The sequence below is a fragment of the Melampsora larici-populina genome (genome assembly GCF_000204055.1).
Source record: "Melampsora larici-populina 98AG31 unplaced genomic scaffold MELLAscaffold_110, whole genome shotgun sequence".
Taxonomy (NCBI): domain Eukaryota; kingdom Fungi; phylum Basidiomycota; class Pucciniomycetes; order Pucciniales; family Melampsoraceae; genus Melampsora; species Melampsora laricis-populina.
This window is the reverse complement of record NW_006768874.1, coordinates 61,572-82,109: the sequence shown is the minus strand read 5'-3', so window position 1 is coordinate 82,109 and position 20,538 is coordinate 61,572. Positions and strand designations below refer to the sequence as shown.

Genomic DNA, 20,538 nt, shown 5'->3' with positions numbered 1-20,538 from the left:
TATTCATTACCTATAATCGATAGGACGACAACTACGTTAGTTCGTACTCCCGGACTTCAGCTTCCACAGTGGTTGAGGAGAGGAAGCTTCCGCCCGGGTAGAACAAGATATGACTACAACACCTGTACAATCACGTGACCTGCTGTGGTGCAGTCGTGTACACATAACACCCCCCCCACGACCAGCCACAGCACACCTCCTTCGCTAACAAATAAAAGAGAAAAAAAACAAGAAAACAAAATAGAGAACACCACACAGAATTAACAAAAAAACAAAACATAAAATTGAAAATATCATCACTCCAAACACAAATTCTTCTTCCCCGCTGCAAACAGATATGGGCCCAGTGCCTTTGTGAGAATATTGGCCTTTTGATTCTTGGATTCAACCCAGTGTAGGGTAATTGTCCCTTTAAAGAGTTGTTCATTAATGTAATAAAATTCACGTTCAGTATGTCGAGTTCTTTTGTTCGATGAATTATCCTTTGAGACGTGAATTGCCGAAGTATTATCGCAGTGCATTGAAACTGGTCCCATCGCCCCTAACACATCACCCACTAAATTCCGTAACCAAACCGCGTCTCTTGCAGCCGTCCCAAGCGCCATGTATTCGGCGTGACACGTTGAAGTCGCTACACAACCCTGCCTCTTCGACGTCCAGGCCAACGGGCACCCCATGAAAAAAGTCACAAAACCATGTACAGACCTAGCGTACTCTCCACCCCAATTAGCATCCACGTACGTATGCAAACCTATCTTCACTTCCCCTTTTATAGGCTTCAACTTCAACTTCACACACCCACTCCCTTTCAAATACTTCAGTACACCTTGAACTGCCTCCCAGTGCTGCTTAGTTGGCCTCGCCGAAAATCTCGCCAAAAAGTTGGTAGCATAAGTCAAATCTGGTCTCGTTGCGACAGCAAGGTAATTGAGACATCCTATCACCGATAAGTATCGTGTCTTGTCGACTTCATCTTCGTCGTCCTTCGGCGAAGTTGGTAAGTTCGAAGCATTAAGAGGCGTTGTCGATTTTCCTTCAACCTCCAAAAAGTCACGAACTATCTTTGTTGTTAAACCTGGGTTGAGACAATTCAAAGGATCCATCCGCTAATCTATCCACATCAATACCAATTATACACTCCAGCTTCTCTGACCATCTAATTTTTAAATCCTTCTCCAATTCCCTTCCTAATTCTCTTAACAGCTCCAGACTACTTCCCGTCACAGCACCATCATCAACATGCACCCATACTATACACACCTCATCACCCCTTCGACAGACATACAAAGATTGATCAAACTGACACGCCCTAAATCCCAACTTCCTCAAAATATTTTCAAAATGTTTCCACCAGCAACGCGCTCCTTGCTTAGTTCCATATAGTGCCTTCACCGCCTCTAGAATTTTGTTTGCTTTTCTAGCATCGTCCATACATCCCGGCGGTAAGTTAAAGTAGACCTTCTTAGTTATATCACTATGCAAGTAAGCAGCCGTCACATCGAAAGAGTGTACCTCCCAGCCCATCAGTGCCGCCAAGGTGAAAAGAAATCGTAACGATGACATACAAGCAGTCGGTGCGAAGGTCTCATTGTAGTCGATCCCTTCACGTTGGGAAAAACCTTGCGCTACAAGTCGAGCTTTGAACTTTATAGGATTTCCGTTAGCATCTAGTTGTTTGTGTGTGAATACCCACTTCAAACCCAGCACATTCACACCCTCTGGCTTATCAATCACTTTCCACACTCCCATCTCTTCCATTGCACTCAACTCCTTTTCAACCGCTTTCTTCCATTCTTCTGAATACTCGTCTTTCATTGCTGCAGTGTAAGATTTTGGTTCTTTCAAACCTGCTGACAAGTCAATGTTCGCACTCAATAGTTCTACATATTTATCTTCTTCCAACACCTGATTTTCTCCGGTAAAGTCTCCTAATTGCAATGCATTCATTATGAACTCTAAACTGCTCTTCTTCTTCGGATTGTCTAAGATTTTATTTAATGATTTAGAAGTCGTTTGTTCTTCAGGATTCTCTTGAGTCTTTGAATAGATAAATTTATCCTCATAAGGAAATACCGCAATACCACTCTTTATCAACACCTTTGAACCAGGATCATAAAACACCCAACCTTTTCCCCCTTCCAAATACCCTATCATCATGCAACGACAACCCCTCTCATCCAGCTTCCCATTGCGTTGTGCGTCGTGCCGATGAACAAAGGCAGTAGCCCCAAAAGTGCGAATAACGTCAAGCTGAGGTTTATGCTTATAAAATAATTCATAAGGTGTATGATCACCCGTCAGCGTATTAGGCAGTCTGTTGTGCAAGTAACAAGCCGCTACATATGCAAAAGACCAGAACGTCTGAGGTAGGTTCAAAGCCGCCAGCATCGTCCTCCCCATTTCGCTAATGGTTCGATTCAGTCTTTCAGCTACTCCGTTTTGTTCTGGTTCATACGGGTTCGAATGCTCATGCACAATACCTTTCGATTTCAACCAATTGCTGAACGTGGTCTTGATATACTCGCCACCACCGTCAGTTCGTACATGTTTGACTTTAAAATTAGTCTCCCGTTCCCATTTATTGATGACTTTCATGAATACATCGGGTACTTCTGATTTTGCTTTGATTATGATGATTTCAGAAAAGGTTGTTGCAACATCCCTAAAAGTAACGGTGAATCTATTTCCATTGACATCCTCTGGAAAAGGTCCCATGACATCCGATACGATGACATCCAGCATACCGTACTCTCGTCCCGTTCGGCCGAGTTTCGATGACGTGCACTCTTGCATTGTAGACAGTCTTCACAAACAAAGTCACTACTGGGTATAGACGTTGGCAGACCCAACCCCAGTTGACCGGCACATAGCTTCCTTATTCTCTTCATCTCAACGTGTCCGAATCTTCTATGCCATAGATAAGCCAAATCAACATCCTTTGCACTACTCAACGCTCTCACTTTTCCAACTACCTCAGGTGTTTCATGAGACAAAACGTGTGTTTTCATTGCGTTCAAGATCCATCTTCTATTACAATAAGAAGCTGTCAAAGATTTCCCACCGGGCATCCTCATCACCACATCCTTCCCCCAGAACCAAATCTTAGCACCAGCTTCCACCAACGCGGCCTGAGAGATTAAGGTTGATGTTGCTTGAGGACAATAATACACATCTTCGATTATAAAATCACTTCCATCCTCCGCCTTCACCTTCAAACACCCTTTTCCTACAATCATAGCATTATTGCCATGAGCAGCCGTATTCATCTTTATTGGAGATGAGAGCGATTGATAGTTAAGAAAAAATGGCAAAGCACTGCTCACATGGTGCGTCGCTCCACTATCCAAGAGATATTCGGTTGGCGTCGCATCGACCGAGTTACTCTCGGCGCTCCATGCAACAGTTGATGCCGAAACTTGAGACATGTGACAAGGTGATGAAATAGTTTGCTCTTCTCCTTCTAACTGAGTAAGTCGTGCTTGAACTTGATTTGCCGGATAAAGTGTTTTGTATGCATACCATCTGTTGTTGGTACATTTAATCCAGTCGTTGAAGTGAGGTGCCGTTCTACTTCGCCCCTTCTTCTTAATCGGACAACTTTCCGAACCATGACCAGAATCAGAGCAGTGAAAACATTGCCAAATACCCTGATGAACTTCGGACGGGGCAGATTTCGGAGGATTCAATGGGTACGCTTCTGAGTTATCACGTTGAGCCCTGGTCTTAAAAACCGGTCCGGGTGGTGTAGGTCCCGTTGACTGAATACCCGAGCTTTGGTTCGATCGTAATCGACTCGTTGCAGGAGACATTGATGTCCTAGACGCTTGATTCGGCGAGTTACTCCACTTAGACGGAGTCATGGTATTACTAAACGATGCAGCTAATGTCTGAATTTGATCATTTTCTTGTACCGTCTTCCTAGTCGTGATTAGATTCTGATAATTTGCTCTAACTTCTGACAATGAAAATTGAGATTTATCGGTACGGTATCGTGCATCTAAAGTAGTGTTCAGGATGTCCATGCCGTATTCACCAGATACCGGAGAACATAATTGTACAATCATAGCTTTAATTGCGTCCTCCTCCCACTTAAAACCAGCCGATCTGAGACGTTCCCAGTCCTTATTGAGTTGGGTGATGAAAGTGATTAGGTCAGTTGTACTAGGATCGAATTTGCGGAGAACCATAGATCGGAAGATAACGTATTGAGCGGTGCGACCTCCTTGCTGAAACATCTCCTCTATCGTATGAAGGGCCATATGAGATTGAGTATGGTGCGTTATAACATCCTTGAGGTCCTCACTGATTGTCGCATTGATCACTCTCCCTGCACAACGATCAATTTGTACTTCTACCGGGTTATTGGGATCTACGGAGTTCGAAGACCAGTAATCGGCTACATCAGTCATGTCGAAAATGGCACGTTCGGTACAAAGTTTCCATCTCGCAATATTAGAACCGTCGTCTTTGAGTTTCTCAACGTCTGACACAAACTTCTGAACATCATTATGATTACGACTAAGGACCTTGAGGCGTTCAGTAATGTTGTCTGACTGAGACATGACGAAGTGATCGGATGAAGAGTCACTAATGTTACGGTGGTGTGTTTGACGACGTGTGGTAATATTGGTAATGGTGGTATCAGCGGGATCGAGTTCACGAGACGAGTCAAGAAAATTATCGCGAGAAAGATTAACGAAAGATTGCGGATCGAGTGGAGGTTTAGGAAAGTTAGGAGGTACTACAGAAAGATCTGGTATGTTCGGTGCAGGCGTATTGTGGCGTGTAGACGTTTCCGGGTGTTCGATTTCTTCAGTTTGTGATCTAGCACGAGATGATGACCTGGTTTCGGGATGATTCCCTTTTGTTGTGGAATTTGACGTTCTTGGTGGACTACAAGCTAACGGCATATGAAAACGGTGCTGAGTGGCGGCTCAGACTTACTCTACGAGTGCGATTACTTCGGCGTACGACTATGATTTCAAGACGAACGGTTGGTAACGCAGCTCATAACCTATAATCGATAGGACGACAACTACGTTAGTTCGTACTCCCGGACTTCAGCTTCCACAGTGGTTCGTATTCATTACCTATAATCGATAGGACGACAACTACGTTAGTTCGTACTCCCGGACTTCAGCTTCCACAGTGGTTGAGGAGAGGAAGCTTCCGCCCGGGTAGAACAAGATATGACTACAACACCTGTACAATCACGTGACCTGCTGTGGTGCAGTCGTGTACACATAACACTTCTGGTCTGCTCTTTGGCAGCTCTTGGGATGACAAACGGATTTCGACCTCGAGCAATTAATTAGTTACGGCGGAGGTCAGCATCGCACATTTCTTCAAACGGCAGCGTCCCAAATATGGCTCAAGTATGCCCTAGCGAACCTTAGCGGACGGTGGACCCTTTCAAGGACGTTTGAAACTTGCCGAGCCGTACTGCAGTTGATCCACTTTTTTGGACCTTCCGTGGAGACTGCAACGATCTCTTGAGGCCCTTGAAATCTTGAGCTCTTTTGCAAAACTCCCTTGGGATGCATTTCCCGTGAGATATTACATGCACTTGCCTAGCCAAGGTATACAGTCAATTCAGGAAAGCTTGTCTCAAATTCCCCGCCAATTTGCTGAGTTTTGCATGCAAATTTGGTCAAGCTTTCGTATAAAATTGGCTGTGCGTAATTTTAAATTTCGCGACCTCCATTGTTTCTTTATGTGTGTGTGAAACTGTCTCCCCTTTAGGTTGCGGGCGCGCCGAGGCGCGTTTTTCCATATTTTCTCGCGCCTAGGTGCCACTTGGTGCACCGGGCGTGTTTCTTCAAAACATTTTTGATGAGAGCTAAAATGCTGTTTTTTCATCAAAGTTTATTCTACATTTGATTGCTGGAGCTATGTACCACAGCAGAGTTGTTGACAACTCCAGCAACCCTGTGCCAGCAACGCACCACACCGCAACATGCATGTTTTTTGATGTGTTGCTCCGCAACACGTAACAAAAACCAGCATCAGACGCTGTGTTGCAGTAAGTACCACAACAATAAAAGGTGAGGTCAGGTTGCCCAGCGCCTTGACCCTTGCGCAACAGCACCAAAAAACACTGAATTGTAATTATTTTTGGGCAGCAACACAACAAATGTTGTTGCGGCCCAAAAAAAACATTGATTTGACAGATCTTGTTGCACGGCGGATCAGGCCACAACCTAGAAATTGATTCTATGTTGTGGTGTGGTCCGCAATGCAGGCGCAGCACAAAACATAACACCTGCGTTGCTGGCCCAGGGTTGACTCCAGTCTCCAACATTGGTGAACAGATGTAGAACTCCCAAGATTTGGTGTGATTTTCAAAAAGGCACACCAATCCCTACCAAGCGTGGAGTGGATAATCTACCAAATAAAGACCAGTGGAGGATGTCTACGTACTGCCCTCCTAAAACAAGACAATCAGACAAGGGAACTCTATTGAATCGAGTACTGATAAGAACCAAAAGAGAAAAGTAACTGATTTAATTTTCAAAGAAAAGGCACAGTTTTTAAGATGAAAAGCACAATTTTGATTAATTCTCAACACTTATAGTTTTACTAGAGCTCACGCGGGCAGGCCCGCCATGGGGACAACAAAAATAGGGTTCACAAATTGCCTGCAAAACTTGCGGCCACAGACTCCATCTTGGACGCTAACTCAACGTTAGCTCAACAAATTATTGTGTATGATGAGCAACAAGCACCTTTTAATCAACACATGTTTCTTCCTTACATATGCCTACATAGATTGAAAATTCATGTGCTTGTATGAATTGGTCTATCTTCCTGTTGTAATTTGGGTCAATGACAAAGTTGTATTTGCCATTCGGTTCTGAGTTCTACATTGTGCCACACTGACATTTGGTAAAGTAAAGCTTACAGTGGCTGAATTTGGACAGAAGACGGCCAAAAATGTGGATCAAGTCTTCCTTTAGGACAGAGTCAGGATGGTGAGAAAAAACTTCAGGTGAATGCGCAACGGTTAACATCTTTAAAATTGTGTTCACAAAAAATAATTTGAAAGGTTTAATTGAAGGGAGAAACAATGACCTCAAAGGGCAATTTGTATTATATGGGGGATACTATGTTGGCAACAGATGAACTTCATGATTCACAATTCTGGATGAGAATGAAACTTGGGAATTGGGAAGAAAACTTTACTTTTGCCGGGTAAAGAAAGCAAAGAACAAAGGGATGGAATAGGAAGTTGATATATCTTCATCAAAAAGTGCCATAGTCAAATGAAAATGAAACAAAAAAACAGTCGGTTGCTTCCAAGATCAATCAAGTTTGTGATGAGTGCATTTGAAAGAAATTCCACAGCTTCAATATAGATGCTTTTGTTGTGTCGCATTGTCCTAGCATGAAATTCAACACCCGGATGAGGAAAGGTAGTATGGTTGTCAAGGATGGATAACCTGCATATATGATGACAGCAAGTGTCAAAGAAAATTTAGACTTCTTGTTAGACAGGTAGGGAAAAGCATCAAATTGCACAACTCAAGTAGGACTCTTGATGATGTAATACAATTTTGATAAACAGAAATGTCATACAAAGGGAACATAGTACAAAAGGACAAATTAACGTAGAGGAAGATGAGACATAGTTATAGACAAGATTGCACATTAGGGAAACAATGGGTCACACAATATTTGTAAGACTATAGTTTGTGATGCTTAATTTGGGGATTCAAAAGCAAAAGCTCAGTTTGTGATTGATCAGAATTGACCAAGAATATAAGCACATATAAGCACACCAAAGGGAAACAAAGAAAAAAGGTATGGGATGCTGCAGAAATGGGTTACAGGGGCAGTGAAAAAGTATAAATAGAAGGGGCTCATCCAGCCAAAAGTGAAATCCCCAAGCCATCCTTGTGACTACACCTTAGAAAGTGAGTCAGATCTGAGCTCTAGCTAAACCTGGTATCCTCTCGCCAAAAGGCTGAAACTCTTTTACAAGTTTCAGTGCTTTTGGGGGGGATTCCAGATTTAGTTTTAGGGAATTCCAGACTGATAACTAAAGAAACATAGCGTAATGTCCTTTTGATATTATTACCAATAGATTTTATATTTCAAAACACTACAACACTAAAGTAAATTTCTCTTTATAGCTATAATAAAGGGCATATTTAAGTGATTAGGTACTATCAAACTAAGTTTATGATGATAAAAAAATGATAATGTTGTAAATGATAAAGAAAAAAGGGAACAACAACACCCAAATCCTTGATTTGATAATATATAACACCAAAACAATGATTAACAACCTCAAAACCATAAAAAACCATAAAAAACCCTCCTTATGATGAATACAGGTGATTTTTTCCTAATACTCATAGCTGAAAACCATTTTTGGAACTACAGATTTTTTTGTGAAGTTGCTCAATTTTCAATTACTATAGCTCATTTGGTAGCCCTTGTGATACTGATCATTTATCACCCCAATATGACCTATTTCTGAGGTGGGATGAATAAGTTATTGGGTTGTAGAGATTGAGAAAATAAGCTTTTGTCATGTAAATGTTGCTTTACATGTGTATGTAAGCACCAAATTCGAAATTCACACCATTTTGTTTGTTTCCTGATAAATTTGTCACCTCTATTACTATAGGTTTAAATTTTTTTCATTATGAGATTAAATATGCTGCATTGGTCGAGCTATCACCCATCATGATCTGACAATTTTTGACATATGTAATTAGCTGCAAATCTTCATTTTTGATGATTTTTGCACCTTCTCACATCTTTTCACGTCTAATATTGATTTTGTATTCTTCATAAGATAATTGAATAATAAGCCAATCATAAGAAAAACTTTGAAAATCATTATAAAGCTCTTGGAAACCAATAGATCCCTCAATGACAGCATAAAATATGATTAAATCCCATAGTACCCTTGTTTACCATCCTTGAATTTCCTTCTTTCTTGAATTATTTTACTCCTCTCTTATTAACCACATGATTAAAGTTGTTGCTGACTGATATAATTATTTTCTTTAATATCTTAACCTTCTTGAACCCTCACACCAATTTTCAATGCCCTAAAAACCATTTTCCAACCCTTTATACATATAATTTTGCCTTTTTCTTGAATTCTTAATATTTTATTCTGCTTCTTTCATCCCTTTCATAACAGATTCCATTCTTTTTGATATAAACTAGATGTCCTTCTTCATTACTTACATTCTCAATATACCTCTTTCATTCATTCTTACTAACTTGCTATTTTTATGATTTTTTGACTTTTTCTCTTCTGCTAATTGTTCTCATCAACTTATGTAACTAACACATAATTAAAAATTTAATAAAAAAGGATTCTTATGCACCTTTAAGACCACTACTGACCATTAACATCACTTCTAAATTTGATCTTGACCAAAACACAATTCTACCACATACTGTTGTTGTATAAAAGTTTGTCTGCAAAAAAAAACCACAATGGGGCAGAAACCATTTTTTTTTTTATTTCAAACCAACTGTATTTTGAAATTTGGATTGATTGATTCCAAGATGATTTTGAGAATAAGCAGAATTAGGTCTCAAGACCTTCTTGGAAATAAAATTGAACACGAATGAGCCATAAGCTTAATTTCAAGCTTGGCTTTCCAAGTTTTCAAAAAGAAGCACAATAAAACATTCTCAGCTAAAGGTTGGCCCGTTTCGCACTCTGATCCAATCTGTCAACCCCTTCCCAAATACTTGTTAACTATTTATGAGTAAAGGAAATTGAAGGTGATATCAGATGAACCCGCCAAGGTGGAAAATGTCTTGACTCATCTTGAGGCAGGTTTGAAATTCTTTCCAAATATTGTGCACTTGATCAAGGTCACCACAAGCAGTGTGTACTTTGTCCAACAGAACAAGTGTGATTATTTGTTTTTGTAAAACTATGGGATTTACATACTCTGTGTAAACTCCATATTGCTTAGAGTTCACTAGATAGCATAAACTTGCGATGGATCAAGTCCTTATTGAGAGTGAACAAGACAGTCAAAAATCAGGAAAACCCAATTGATTGTCATGGACTAATTGCAAAATTTCGATACACAGATGGGACAGGAACCCAGTGGCCTGTTGCAGGCATGTCTGCCTGTTCTGTAGTGTACAAAAATCCTACAATATTGACATGCTTACATCTTGACAACAAGACATGCACTGCCAAGTTACAACAACTTGGTGCAAGGAAAGACTGTAGGATATCATTGAACTAGGATTGCTCATGTTTAGGGTTGAGATGAAACACAAGTTCAAAACATGGGCCCCAAATAACAAGATCCTCAATCTATATGTATGTATGTATACACAATAAACAAAATCTTTACAGTTTAATGTAACACTAGATTTTTGTTTTGGGAAGAGTGAAGAAACCTGACTACAATGAGATCCAAGCCGCTGTTTCTCCAAACCCTTGATCAACCAATCAACCAACCAGTTCAACTTCCAGCACTCTTAACTTTCATGTTCCCATTTTTTTGTCAGAGTCAGTCTATTCAATAGCAACCAAAAGAGTAAAAAGAAAAAGAAATTTCATAACCATTTGAAACAAATTATCTTTACATGTGTAGGCTCTGAAGAAACTGACAGTAGACTCACTCATTTATAAACTCTCCAATAAAACTTGCTTCCTTCCATCGAAGAAAAAAATCCTCCTTCTTTTGCATTCCTTAACCATGATTTTCGAAAAAAAATCCAACCTCAATGTGCTTTTGCTCTTGTTTTTGTTTTTGTTTTTGTTTCTTCAAAATTCTCCTCACCTTAATTTTTGAACCTTTCATCAAAATTTTCAATATTTCTTTTAAAAAGTTTCCAAAAAGTTTCAATCCTTTCCATCAATTTAATAATCAAACAACATATATAATCCCACAAAAGAAAAACTGAATCCCAATAACTTCCATTGAAAAATGAATTGATAACCAATAAATATATATTCCTTGGGAAAAAAACATTATACATTGCTAATATCATCATTCTTTAATCACAACAAGAACATAAATACTAAAGATCAAACCAAGAGGATATCTTCCAAAGATCAAAGAATCAATTTTAAGTAGTAGGTTCATCGTCCAATGAATCAAGTCTAGACCTAGGTCTACTCGAAACCTATGATTAACCCATCAATCCAAAATCAGTACTAAACTCGATCCCTCCCCCCGAAAATTTAATCAAAATCACTTACAGCTTTCTCATATCGACTTCTCCTACTAGAAGAACTAGTAGTACTAGAACCTCTCTCTTTCTGCCTTTCTTTTTCTCTTTCTTTTTCTTTTTTATGATGATTCGAATTACTCATCAAACTCATCAAGACATTCCCTCTTCTTTTTTCTTCTTCTAATTCTCTTCTTAAAATCTTTTCAGCTCCTTCTGTTTGTTCTAATCGGTTTTGTAATTCTTCAATCTCATGTTTAGCTTCATACAACTAAAATACGAATCAATGAAATCAAGTTAGAAGAAACTCTGAGAAATCGACTCAAAAGTCTTACTTCAAGATATTGTAGTGAAAATTGATCAATTGTTTTTCTCTTTCACTTACTTTTCTTCTTTGTTCTTCTAATTTATTTTGGACTCTTTCTGCTACTCTTTCAAATTCTCCTTCTTGTTCTGTAATTCGTTTTTCAAGTTCAAAATTCTTGATTTCCATTTGAATTAGATCTTCATTTAATCTAAATCTCAAAAAACCCACTATATAAGTCTCAATTAAGGAAAAAAAACATTGATGGGTTGTAATCAAACTTACCGATTTCGTTCAGATTGTAATTCTTTCAAACATTTTTTCAAAGACGAATAATCCTCTTCAACTTCCTATTGATACATCATACCACATCATTTACATACCATGCTAAAAACAGAAATATGAATCACTTTCAAGAAATGAACATACATTAGGTGGACTTTCAGAAGTACGATTGTGTTTAGATCTCAGTTTTCTTAATGTATCTCTCTCCTTACTAACTTCTTTCAATGCATACTTTAAGTCCAAAACTTGATTTGATAAGTCAGCTAAAGCTCTTGAAAGCGCTTCGTTTTCACTATCAAAACATAAGAAGAATTAGATAAGATTGAATGTGAAAGAGTTTTGTATTGATATTGAACTAACCAAGTATCTAAAGATGTTAAAGAGTCAAATTCATCTCCTGATAGATGATGATGATGATTTGGACCAGGTCGTAGTAGGTGATGAGATCGAGATCGGTTTGAGGCATCGGATACCGATCCAGCATACTGGTCTTGATGATTTTGGCTCCAAGGATAGTCTCCGTTCAGTGGATTCAAATGTGAACGATCCATATCAAGATGAGCCTTTTCCTTCCCTTTCAAAGTAGGTATATGATGTTGTTTGGGTGTATCATGCTGATGATTCAAAGATACAATAGGTATAGTTAGTGTCTTCCTGGGTGTTGACCAAAGTCTCAATTGACTCAATAGCTCACCAGATCTAACATATCTTTTTGCATAAAGGCATCAGTTGGTTGAGCATCCTTAACCGGAACGTAAAACCCGTTCAAACCCATAAAGTTTTCTAATCTGGTAATCAAAATCTTAATCTCTTGATCCCTAAATCCAACTAATCGTTTCAAAACACGTATCTCGTCATCTTTAGATTCTAATTCGTTTTTAGCTTCTTCTCTTAAAGATTCCAGCTCTTCGGTTAACTCAACAATTAAAGTCAGTGATCGCTGGTTGTTCCCTGCTGATGATGTGCTTTGATGTAAGTGACCTGTCACTCGATGTTCAGAAGTTTCATGAATATGGGAACCTGAATGAGATAGACCACTAGCATTGAGATCAAGAGCAACAGAAGGTGGTTGGTTATGAGACTCGTCGAACAAAGAGAATGCAGTAGAATGATTACATTCGATGGCTTGATGATGACCTATTGAAAGTAGCCAAACGAATCAGACGAACAACCGAAATAGAAATCGATCAATAACCGTCACTCACTTTTCATCAAAGGGCTATGAACATGAATCCGACCATGATCCACGATTGACCAATCACCACCATTAACAGTTTCAACTTTCTCTAAAACACCTTCCATGACTTCTTTACTAGCATCTAATTGTTTTTCTAAATTACATATCTTTCTTCTTAAGACTGTATTGACCGCTCTAACTCCATCACGTTCGTCTGTTAATTGTTGTTTTTCTCGATCATGTACTTGTTGTAAATTGGATAAAGTATCGACTGTTTCAAGATGTCGTGATTGAAGACTTGAATGTAAATTTGTGAGTGATGAAATAGATTTTGTTAAATGATTGATCTACCAATCCAATCAAACCAAAAACAAAATCAGTTACAATCCTTTTTCTTCCTTTCATAATCGGTTTAACTCAATTCACTTTACCTTTTGATTTTCCAACCACTTTTCACGTTGTTCACGAGTCAAAGAATCTTGATCGGTTACCTCACTATTACCTGATTTCGTTATACTTGTTTGTCTATGAGAATGATTTGATTGAAAACTATCTAACGCGTCATTTTCGGATCGGTCAGAGATAATCAAAAACGAAACCATAAACTAATTTTAAGATTTGATAAAGTCAAAAGATTTAAATACCTGATACTAATTGTTCTTCTCTTAAATTCTTTAATTCTTGAGCTAAGACATGTATAGCATTGATGACATTTTCAGGTAAAGTTGATAAACTAGCTGCTAAGATTGGTATATTGATAGGTTTTGATTTATTGTTTTGAGATTGGTTTGTTGAAGTTAAACTTGAAGGTAATAATGGGATTAATGAGATTGCTAGTGTTGTTGGATCTGGTAAAGTTGAAGTTGAAGTGGAAGTGGAATCGGATTGAGTTGACATTTTTAAGAAATTGACTATCAACCAACAACAACTGTGACTGTGACTGTCACACCACTCAACTGAAACTCTTCTTCTCATGTCATTCACCCCGTTCACCCGATCGGTTCTCGGGTATCACTCTCTCTCATTCGGGCCGGGTTCGTAGCCACTGGCACAATCGCATCTTGATCCCACACAGTCGAAGATAAAGGGTCAATATTGAAGTCATCATCTTTTGTTTTGAAGTGAGTGATATGTAGATCAACTAGAATTGTGCATTGGAAATCTTCCCGACTACTATTGAGTCACGAGACCAAGTGTTGATGGGAGATAAGCAGGACATCAACAGAGAATTCATACCTCCTCAAGACGGATTCTACGTTCTACAAAAAGTTAGGTCATCATCACACTCCTGGGATGAGTAACAATCGTAACACATTTAAGAAATATATACAAATTTCAGTTCCTGTGTTAAAGGGAAAAAAATCAAACAAATCGGTCAAAAAGAGGTTCGGTATATTCAGAAGAGTGATTACAATCACTTTCATGAAATTCCTCTACTTCTTCAAACATAATCTCAGGCTTATCTTCATTTCCAATCCAAAGCTTCAGAGTTCCTGCAACACCTTCACCATCAGTCACCATAAATCCACGAAACTTGAAGTGCGGGTTGAGATTGAACCTTGTGAGTGTTTCGAGGTTCTCGTTATCTTGTGAGAGCATGAGAAAGGAAACAGGGTACAATTTTGGGGGACATCATTTAGTCATTTTATGCACTGACTGGTGAAGTGATCCTAAGGGACTACAGCGCGTTGAAGTAGACCAATAGCTTACCTTTGGTCCAAATCGTCTCTTTACGTGATTATCAAGGAGCCTAGTGCCGGAAGCCAAAAGCTAGAGGGAAACTTTTGATTTCTGTTGAGTGAGTTGAAATTACTCTCATTGTGACAAAGGTCTTTGAAGCAAAGACTTCGAGGGCCATGACACCATATGAGAAGAGGGACATGTAATCTGAACGAGGAATTTTGGGTTGACACAATACTTGGATGTGGCACTAGAAGCCACATTGATATGTATAAAGACACCTCAGCATATGTAACTTTTTGATATGGGCAAATTAAAGGGAATGGGTTGACACCTCAGCATATGTAACTTTTTGATATGGGCAAATTAAAGGGAATGGGTTGAAACCCGCACTGAAGTCAAGTAGGTTTGTGAGTGGGCAGCAACATCATAGCACAAGTCCCGCAAGATGAGATAGAGAATTTTGTGACGATCCTCAAAATCATAGCACAAGTCCCGCAAGATGAGATAGAGAATTTTGTGACGATCCTCAAAATATGAGCGATAAGCTTAACACAATGACAATAAAATAAATTCCATTTCCAATTCCTAATTTTAATAAATCCCAATCCTAATTCCAATTCCCAATCCTAATTTTAATAAATATATGAAACCACCATTACATGACATATCTATCAAGTATTCCATCACATAAAGGATTCATCAAGATATTTGGCATATTCAGAAGAATGAGCACTATGGGTTGAATGGATGGACCGAGAGAAAATTTCAGAAAAAAAGATGTAGTCAGTCTCTGTCCTTTGTAAATGATTGAAAAAGATTTCAGAAAAATAAAGTATACTGATATCTTACCTTGCGCCCAAACATTCTCTTGCCTTTAGATTCATCCCTTCATTCTTCCTCGGGCTCCTCAACAATGGTGTAGAGCACTCTGTAGCGCTGCGCAGATAACAGTTCGCTCTGTGATATAAATCGAAAGGGAAAAGTGGTACAGGAGAAATAAGTAACTAACGCAAGAAGATTGATAATCGAATGAAAGAAGATTGATAATTGGAATTTGGGAACACATACCAATGGTTTCAAGAAAGTTTTGCGGGGGCAAACTTTCTTGATAGTGCTCTTGATGATAAGGTTCGGTGTTCGATGAGGGGATTTGACACTACCATCGGGGTTCATGAGCAAAGGTGGGCCGGAGTAGATGAAACGAGGTCTTGGTGCAATGTGAGAGGGGTTGGAAGTCTTGAACAATTCAAAGTGGGAAGATGTAAAGGAAGAGAAAGAGAAGATTGGAAAAGGATATGTCAACAAGAGAAAAGAAGATTGATCCAGATAAGTGAATGGGTTAACAGTACATACCATAGAATTGTCACCAGATACGCCGGAAAGAACGCTTGAAGATGTGGATCTTCTTCTGATACGAAGGGGACGTTCGAGAGTTGGGGATGGGAAAGGTTCCTCAAGGTTAAAGATGGATAGTCTAGCTGGGGAGAGACCACCAAATTCTAATTCCAAGGGGCTTCGCTCGCTACCGGAAGCGGCGCCCTTGAAAGGTAAAAGAAATAAGAGTCAGAAAGTGAAAATGGAAAGGATGAAACGATTAGAGGGGTTCAAAAAGTGAGAAAAAGAAACCAGTGCTCACTGGATTGTCAGTGTTTACATTGTTGGTGAACACTTTCTTGACTCTACAACTCTTGAGATCGAGGGCAGGAGGACGCATTGTGATCAAGACGAGTCCTTGAAGTGAAGAAAGAGGTTGTGAGAGGGATTTAGGGATGGGATTTGAAATGAGGCGGAAGGAATCGAAGGTGGAGTTCGGAATCGTTGTTGTGTGTTGTGAAGAGATCTCTGAGTAAGAAATGCAATCACTACGAGCTAAATAATGACTGGGATCAGCATCACCTTGGTCGCATTTTTAATGTTGACTGAACATTTACAATAATGCTAGTACATCATTTTACCCTTTGTACTCAAGATAATAAAGCAAAAACTGTACGGAATTTATCATGTTGTCTACTTCGCGGTCGTTAAGAATCAGTTCACGCGCGCCCGTTAACCTTACATTCTCATTTAATGACTTTGTCTCGATCCATCTAAGTGTTGTCTATGATGGATTCAAAGTCAAGTTTCATTGTTTGACTACCACATACGTGGTCATTGTGACTGTCAGTCCACTTCTGCTTCCCCATATTGAGTGCTCATTATTTCTGCATTGACGATACTACGATTTCATCTATCTTTATCAAGCTCCATCTGAACGCGACAAAGAAGAAGCGATTCACAATTCATTGGCCTATGATGAATATGCATTCCACGAGTATTGATATGTGGCGACTGTATTCATCATGTGGGTTAGACCTTCTCGACTTTCCCGCATTCTGAGCGTCAATCACTTCAGGATCCACAAGTAACAAAACAGGAGTAGTCCAGAAATTCCTGCTACATCATCAGATCAAGAAATCATTTCGTTCCAGAGAAGGATATCTGCATTCTTACTTGATGGCCCTGAAAATTCAACACAAATCATTTATATATTGGCGTTTTGAACATGAATAATATTCAGTTCACGATTGATAACACTTGGCTATCAACCTTCGCTCAAAGAGCTCTTTTGGAATCGAGCCCTCTAGAATTCCCGTGGAACAAACCTAGTCTCACCTTAATGTGGTCTGGGTTAGTGATTGATTTTATAACCAAAGGTCATACGAAGGCTTTTGACAATGCAGAGTGCTCAGGTATGATGTTTTCAAGAACGCCTTGCAAGTTCTTGTTTTCAATCTCCAGACAGACAAGTGAAGCATGAAGATCGAACCCTCTAGAGAGTCTGTGTAACGTGTCGTTTTCCGCATCAATTGTGATCTGGATAATTCTTCGGCTGCTCTAGATAGTCGCGGTATTGAGTGCCTAGATGAGCAAGACTTTGGTAATCAACTTTACATAGTCCAGTCATATGTTGTCTTCCAAAGGGAATGATGACATAAAGACATCTCTTCTCTGTGGCCCTCCTATAAAGTGATTTGTGATTATGAATTGCACGCTTCTTCGAGCCGACTTGGCCAATTTTGACTTTTCATCTTTTTACTTCAACGCGTGAGCAAAATATGTGCTCGCTACCTCCAACTCAAGCATGAACCCCACTGCAGTGCTTTGGCAGTGCAACAGAAGTTAGCTATTGCAATACGTATGCTTCCTTCAAGCTCGTAATCTACATCCAAGCATAAAAACGTAAAATAAAACTCTCGACGATCGATCATCCGGCAACCCTCACAAATCGCTTGTTTACCCTTAAGGCAGTGGCCCCAGGTATGATCAGATACATTAGTTCTTCAGAGCGCTCATACATCGCGCTGTGGACATAGGTATGTAGTCGTTGGCTTGTCGGAAAGCCGTTCATTTTCTATCAATGGCTCATAGCCTTGCGCGGCACGAGGCTGGGTTCCAGGCGTTCGATCTCCTATTCAAGTTTCTCGGTATCCATAAAATAAGATGAAAGGTGAGAGTCGATCATGTCGTTCGATAGTCACAAATGGGCAAATCTCAATATAATCTGACCAACCAAAGACTTGTCATGCGATGTGGCTAATATTTGAGGGTATTGAGAGTTTTCAACCTTTTCGCCCTAAACCTCCCCTCGGGCCTCTCGTCGCTTCCCTGCGTCACAACTTGGGAGGGACTCCCAAGGTCAAGATTCCCTTCACACGTCAATCATCATACATCTATCGTCAGTCAGCTCAATCTCATCAAATCATCATAACATCGCTCAGAAACATCGATGCCTCCTAAACGCCCGCCGGACATCGACGAGGGTGGCCAAAACCCAGCCCCGCCGAAGAATCAGGTCCTACAACGATCGAGCGAATCGGATTCCATGATGTGCGACCTAAGGTCCCTTTCCTCAGGTGGTCCTCAATCAAATGATGCCCTCTTCCAATTCATCATCCGGATGATGAACGGCTTCGAGAACACGATCAACGAGCTTAACAATACGATCAAGGAATTACGAGAAGAAATCAAAGTTCTTAAAGAACGACCTACTTCCCAGACTCAAACTCCAGTCGGTAACCAACCCCAACCCGCTAGACCCACTGCATGGACCAACCCATACCCCAAACAAAAACAGACTACACCACCCAGACTTCCTCCAAAAAACTCAGAAATCAACAAGTTTAAAACTACCACTCTTATTATTCATAAGACCCCGGGCTCCGAACCTTTCAAAGGCATGAAGAACTCGGACATTGTTCAAAGCATCAACAAGGCTCTGGCTTCAATTAACGCCACGGTTAACGATACCCAAGTCAAAATACGAGGAGCGTCAGTCCTCGCTTCCGGTGATATTCTCATGAACATGGATAATCAAATGATGAAATCCTGGCTCCTCGAGAACAAGCATATCTGGACAAAGCTAGCTCACATCGAATTCGAGACATCACAAACCAGATACCCAATCCTATTCAACTATGTCCCAGCTTACCTAGAAGTGGACCACCCGGACTTCCCCCAACGACTTAGTGTTGAAAATGACATCCCAACCGAACTAATTCACTCAGTCAAATGGCTTAAGCACCCGAAGGATACAGGAAAGAATCACGGAACTATTGTACTCAATCTTCTCGATAAAGATCTGGCACACAAATTAGGTAAAGGAGGCTTGTTCGCTGATTGCAATTGGCTGAGGAGTAAACAATACGTTCAGGGTCCCACTATGTGCTTTAACTGTTTAGACTTACACCACACTCATTCCTCATGCAATAACAATGCCTTCTGTGCCAAATGTGGCGACCCTCATAATACCAAGGATTGTGCTAATAATGACTCTGACCAAGTTTGCGCTAGATGTTTCCACTTTGACAGCCAAAAATCCACAGACAAGATTGACCGATTTTCTCCCAAGTATAACCACTCCCCAAAAAGCTTAGGCTGCCCCTAAGAAATACAAAGTATACGATCACACAAACCCCACTCACCGAAAATGAATTATAGCGACATAAATTCCTCCTCCAAAAGTCCTGCGATTCCCCAAACCTCTGAATTTGATGACGATCATATCTCTGAACATGACCCAACCACTGACCTTCCCATTTCTCTAACAAATTTATCTCTTCTTCATTTTAATTGCCAAAATTCGATACAGACCACTCATGAAGTACTGACAAATACGCATTATACAATCCTAGGCCTCCAAGAACCTTGGTACAACACCCACTCAAACAGCTTTCCCCACCACAAAGCCTGGCATCGTCTAACGGCCTACGACTATTTTGCTACATCCTGGGAAGATAGGCCAAGGGTGTGCATCTACATTTCAAAGCTGATCCCAACTCAACAAATCGAAATTCAACCCAGCTCATCAGATATCATACTAGCAATCAATATCAAAGACCCTTCCCAACAGACGAAATTGAGAATCATCTCATGGTATAATCCTCCGGGATCGCTTAGAGGCTTTCTGACTCTAGAAAACTGGCTACGCAAGTTTCACCAAAGACAGGTACCTACGATTTTAATGACGGACTCCAACCTACACCATCAATTGTGGAACCCTCCAGGTTACCTGATCACAGATACCTACGCGAAGAAACTCCTAGCTCTTTGCAGCTCTCTCGGACTGAAACTGATTTCACCTAAAGGCGTAGCAACTCGTTTCTCAACCGGTACCCAGTCTACGGCCATAGACCTGATCTGGTCAAGCTGGAACTTAGCACCAAAAATCTTAAGTTGTAAAGTAATCACAAACAACATCGCCTCTGATCACTTCCCCATTGAAACAATACTGGATCTGTCCATCATCCCCCCCGTTGAATCTCATTTTTCATTCAAAGTGTCTGACCTTGATAGAGACAAACTCCATGGTAACATTTCATCCAAACTACATCTCCTTCCACTAACCTACACTAATCCTGACAGTATTAACTCAGCAGTTGTTACG

At 40.0% G+C, this 20,538-nt stretch overlaps 2 protein-coding genes across 2 annotated transcripts; both read right to left on the bottom strand.

Moving 5' to 3' along the window:
* Positions 1 to 10,819: 10,819 nt before the first annotated feature.
* Positions 10,820 to 13,849, bottom strand: MELLADRAFT_118650 (uncharacterized protein; the record flags this gene model as incomplete). Its single annotated transcript, XM_007418887.1, has 10 exons — positions 10,820 to 11,121; positions 11,198 to 11,437; positions 11,552 to 11,681; positions 11,756 to 11,820; positions 11,900 to 12,047; positions 12,116 to 12,369; positions 12,450 to 12,892; positions 12,961 to 13,279; positions 13,364 to 13,485; positions 13,577 to 13,849. The coding sequence occupies 10 exons, from the start codon at positions 13,827 to 13,829 to the stop codon at positions 11,065 to 11,067; spliced, it is 2,031 nt and encodes a 676-aa protein (XP_007418949.1).
* Positions 13,850 to 15,503: 1,654 nt separating this feature from the next.
* Positions 15,504 to 16,329, bottom strand: MELLADRAFT_84470 (uncharacterized protein; the record flags this gene model as incomplete). Its single annotated transcript, XM_007418884.1, has 4 exons — positions 15,504 to 15,572; positions 15,684 to 15,851; positions 15,969 to 16,154; positions 16,252 to 16,329. 4 exons carry the CDS (start codon positions 16,327 to 16,329, stop codon positions 15,504 to 15,506), a joined length of 501 nt encoding a protein of 166 aa, XP_007418946.1.
* Between the last annotated feature and the right edge of the window lie 4,209 nt (positions 16,330 to 20,538).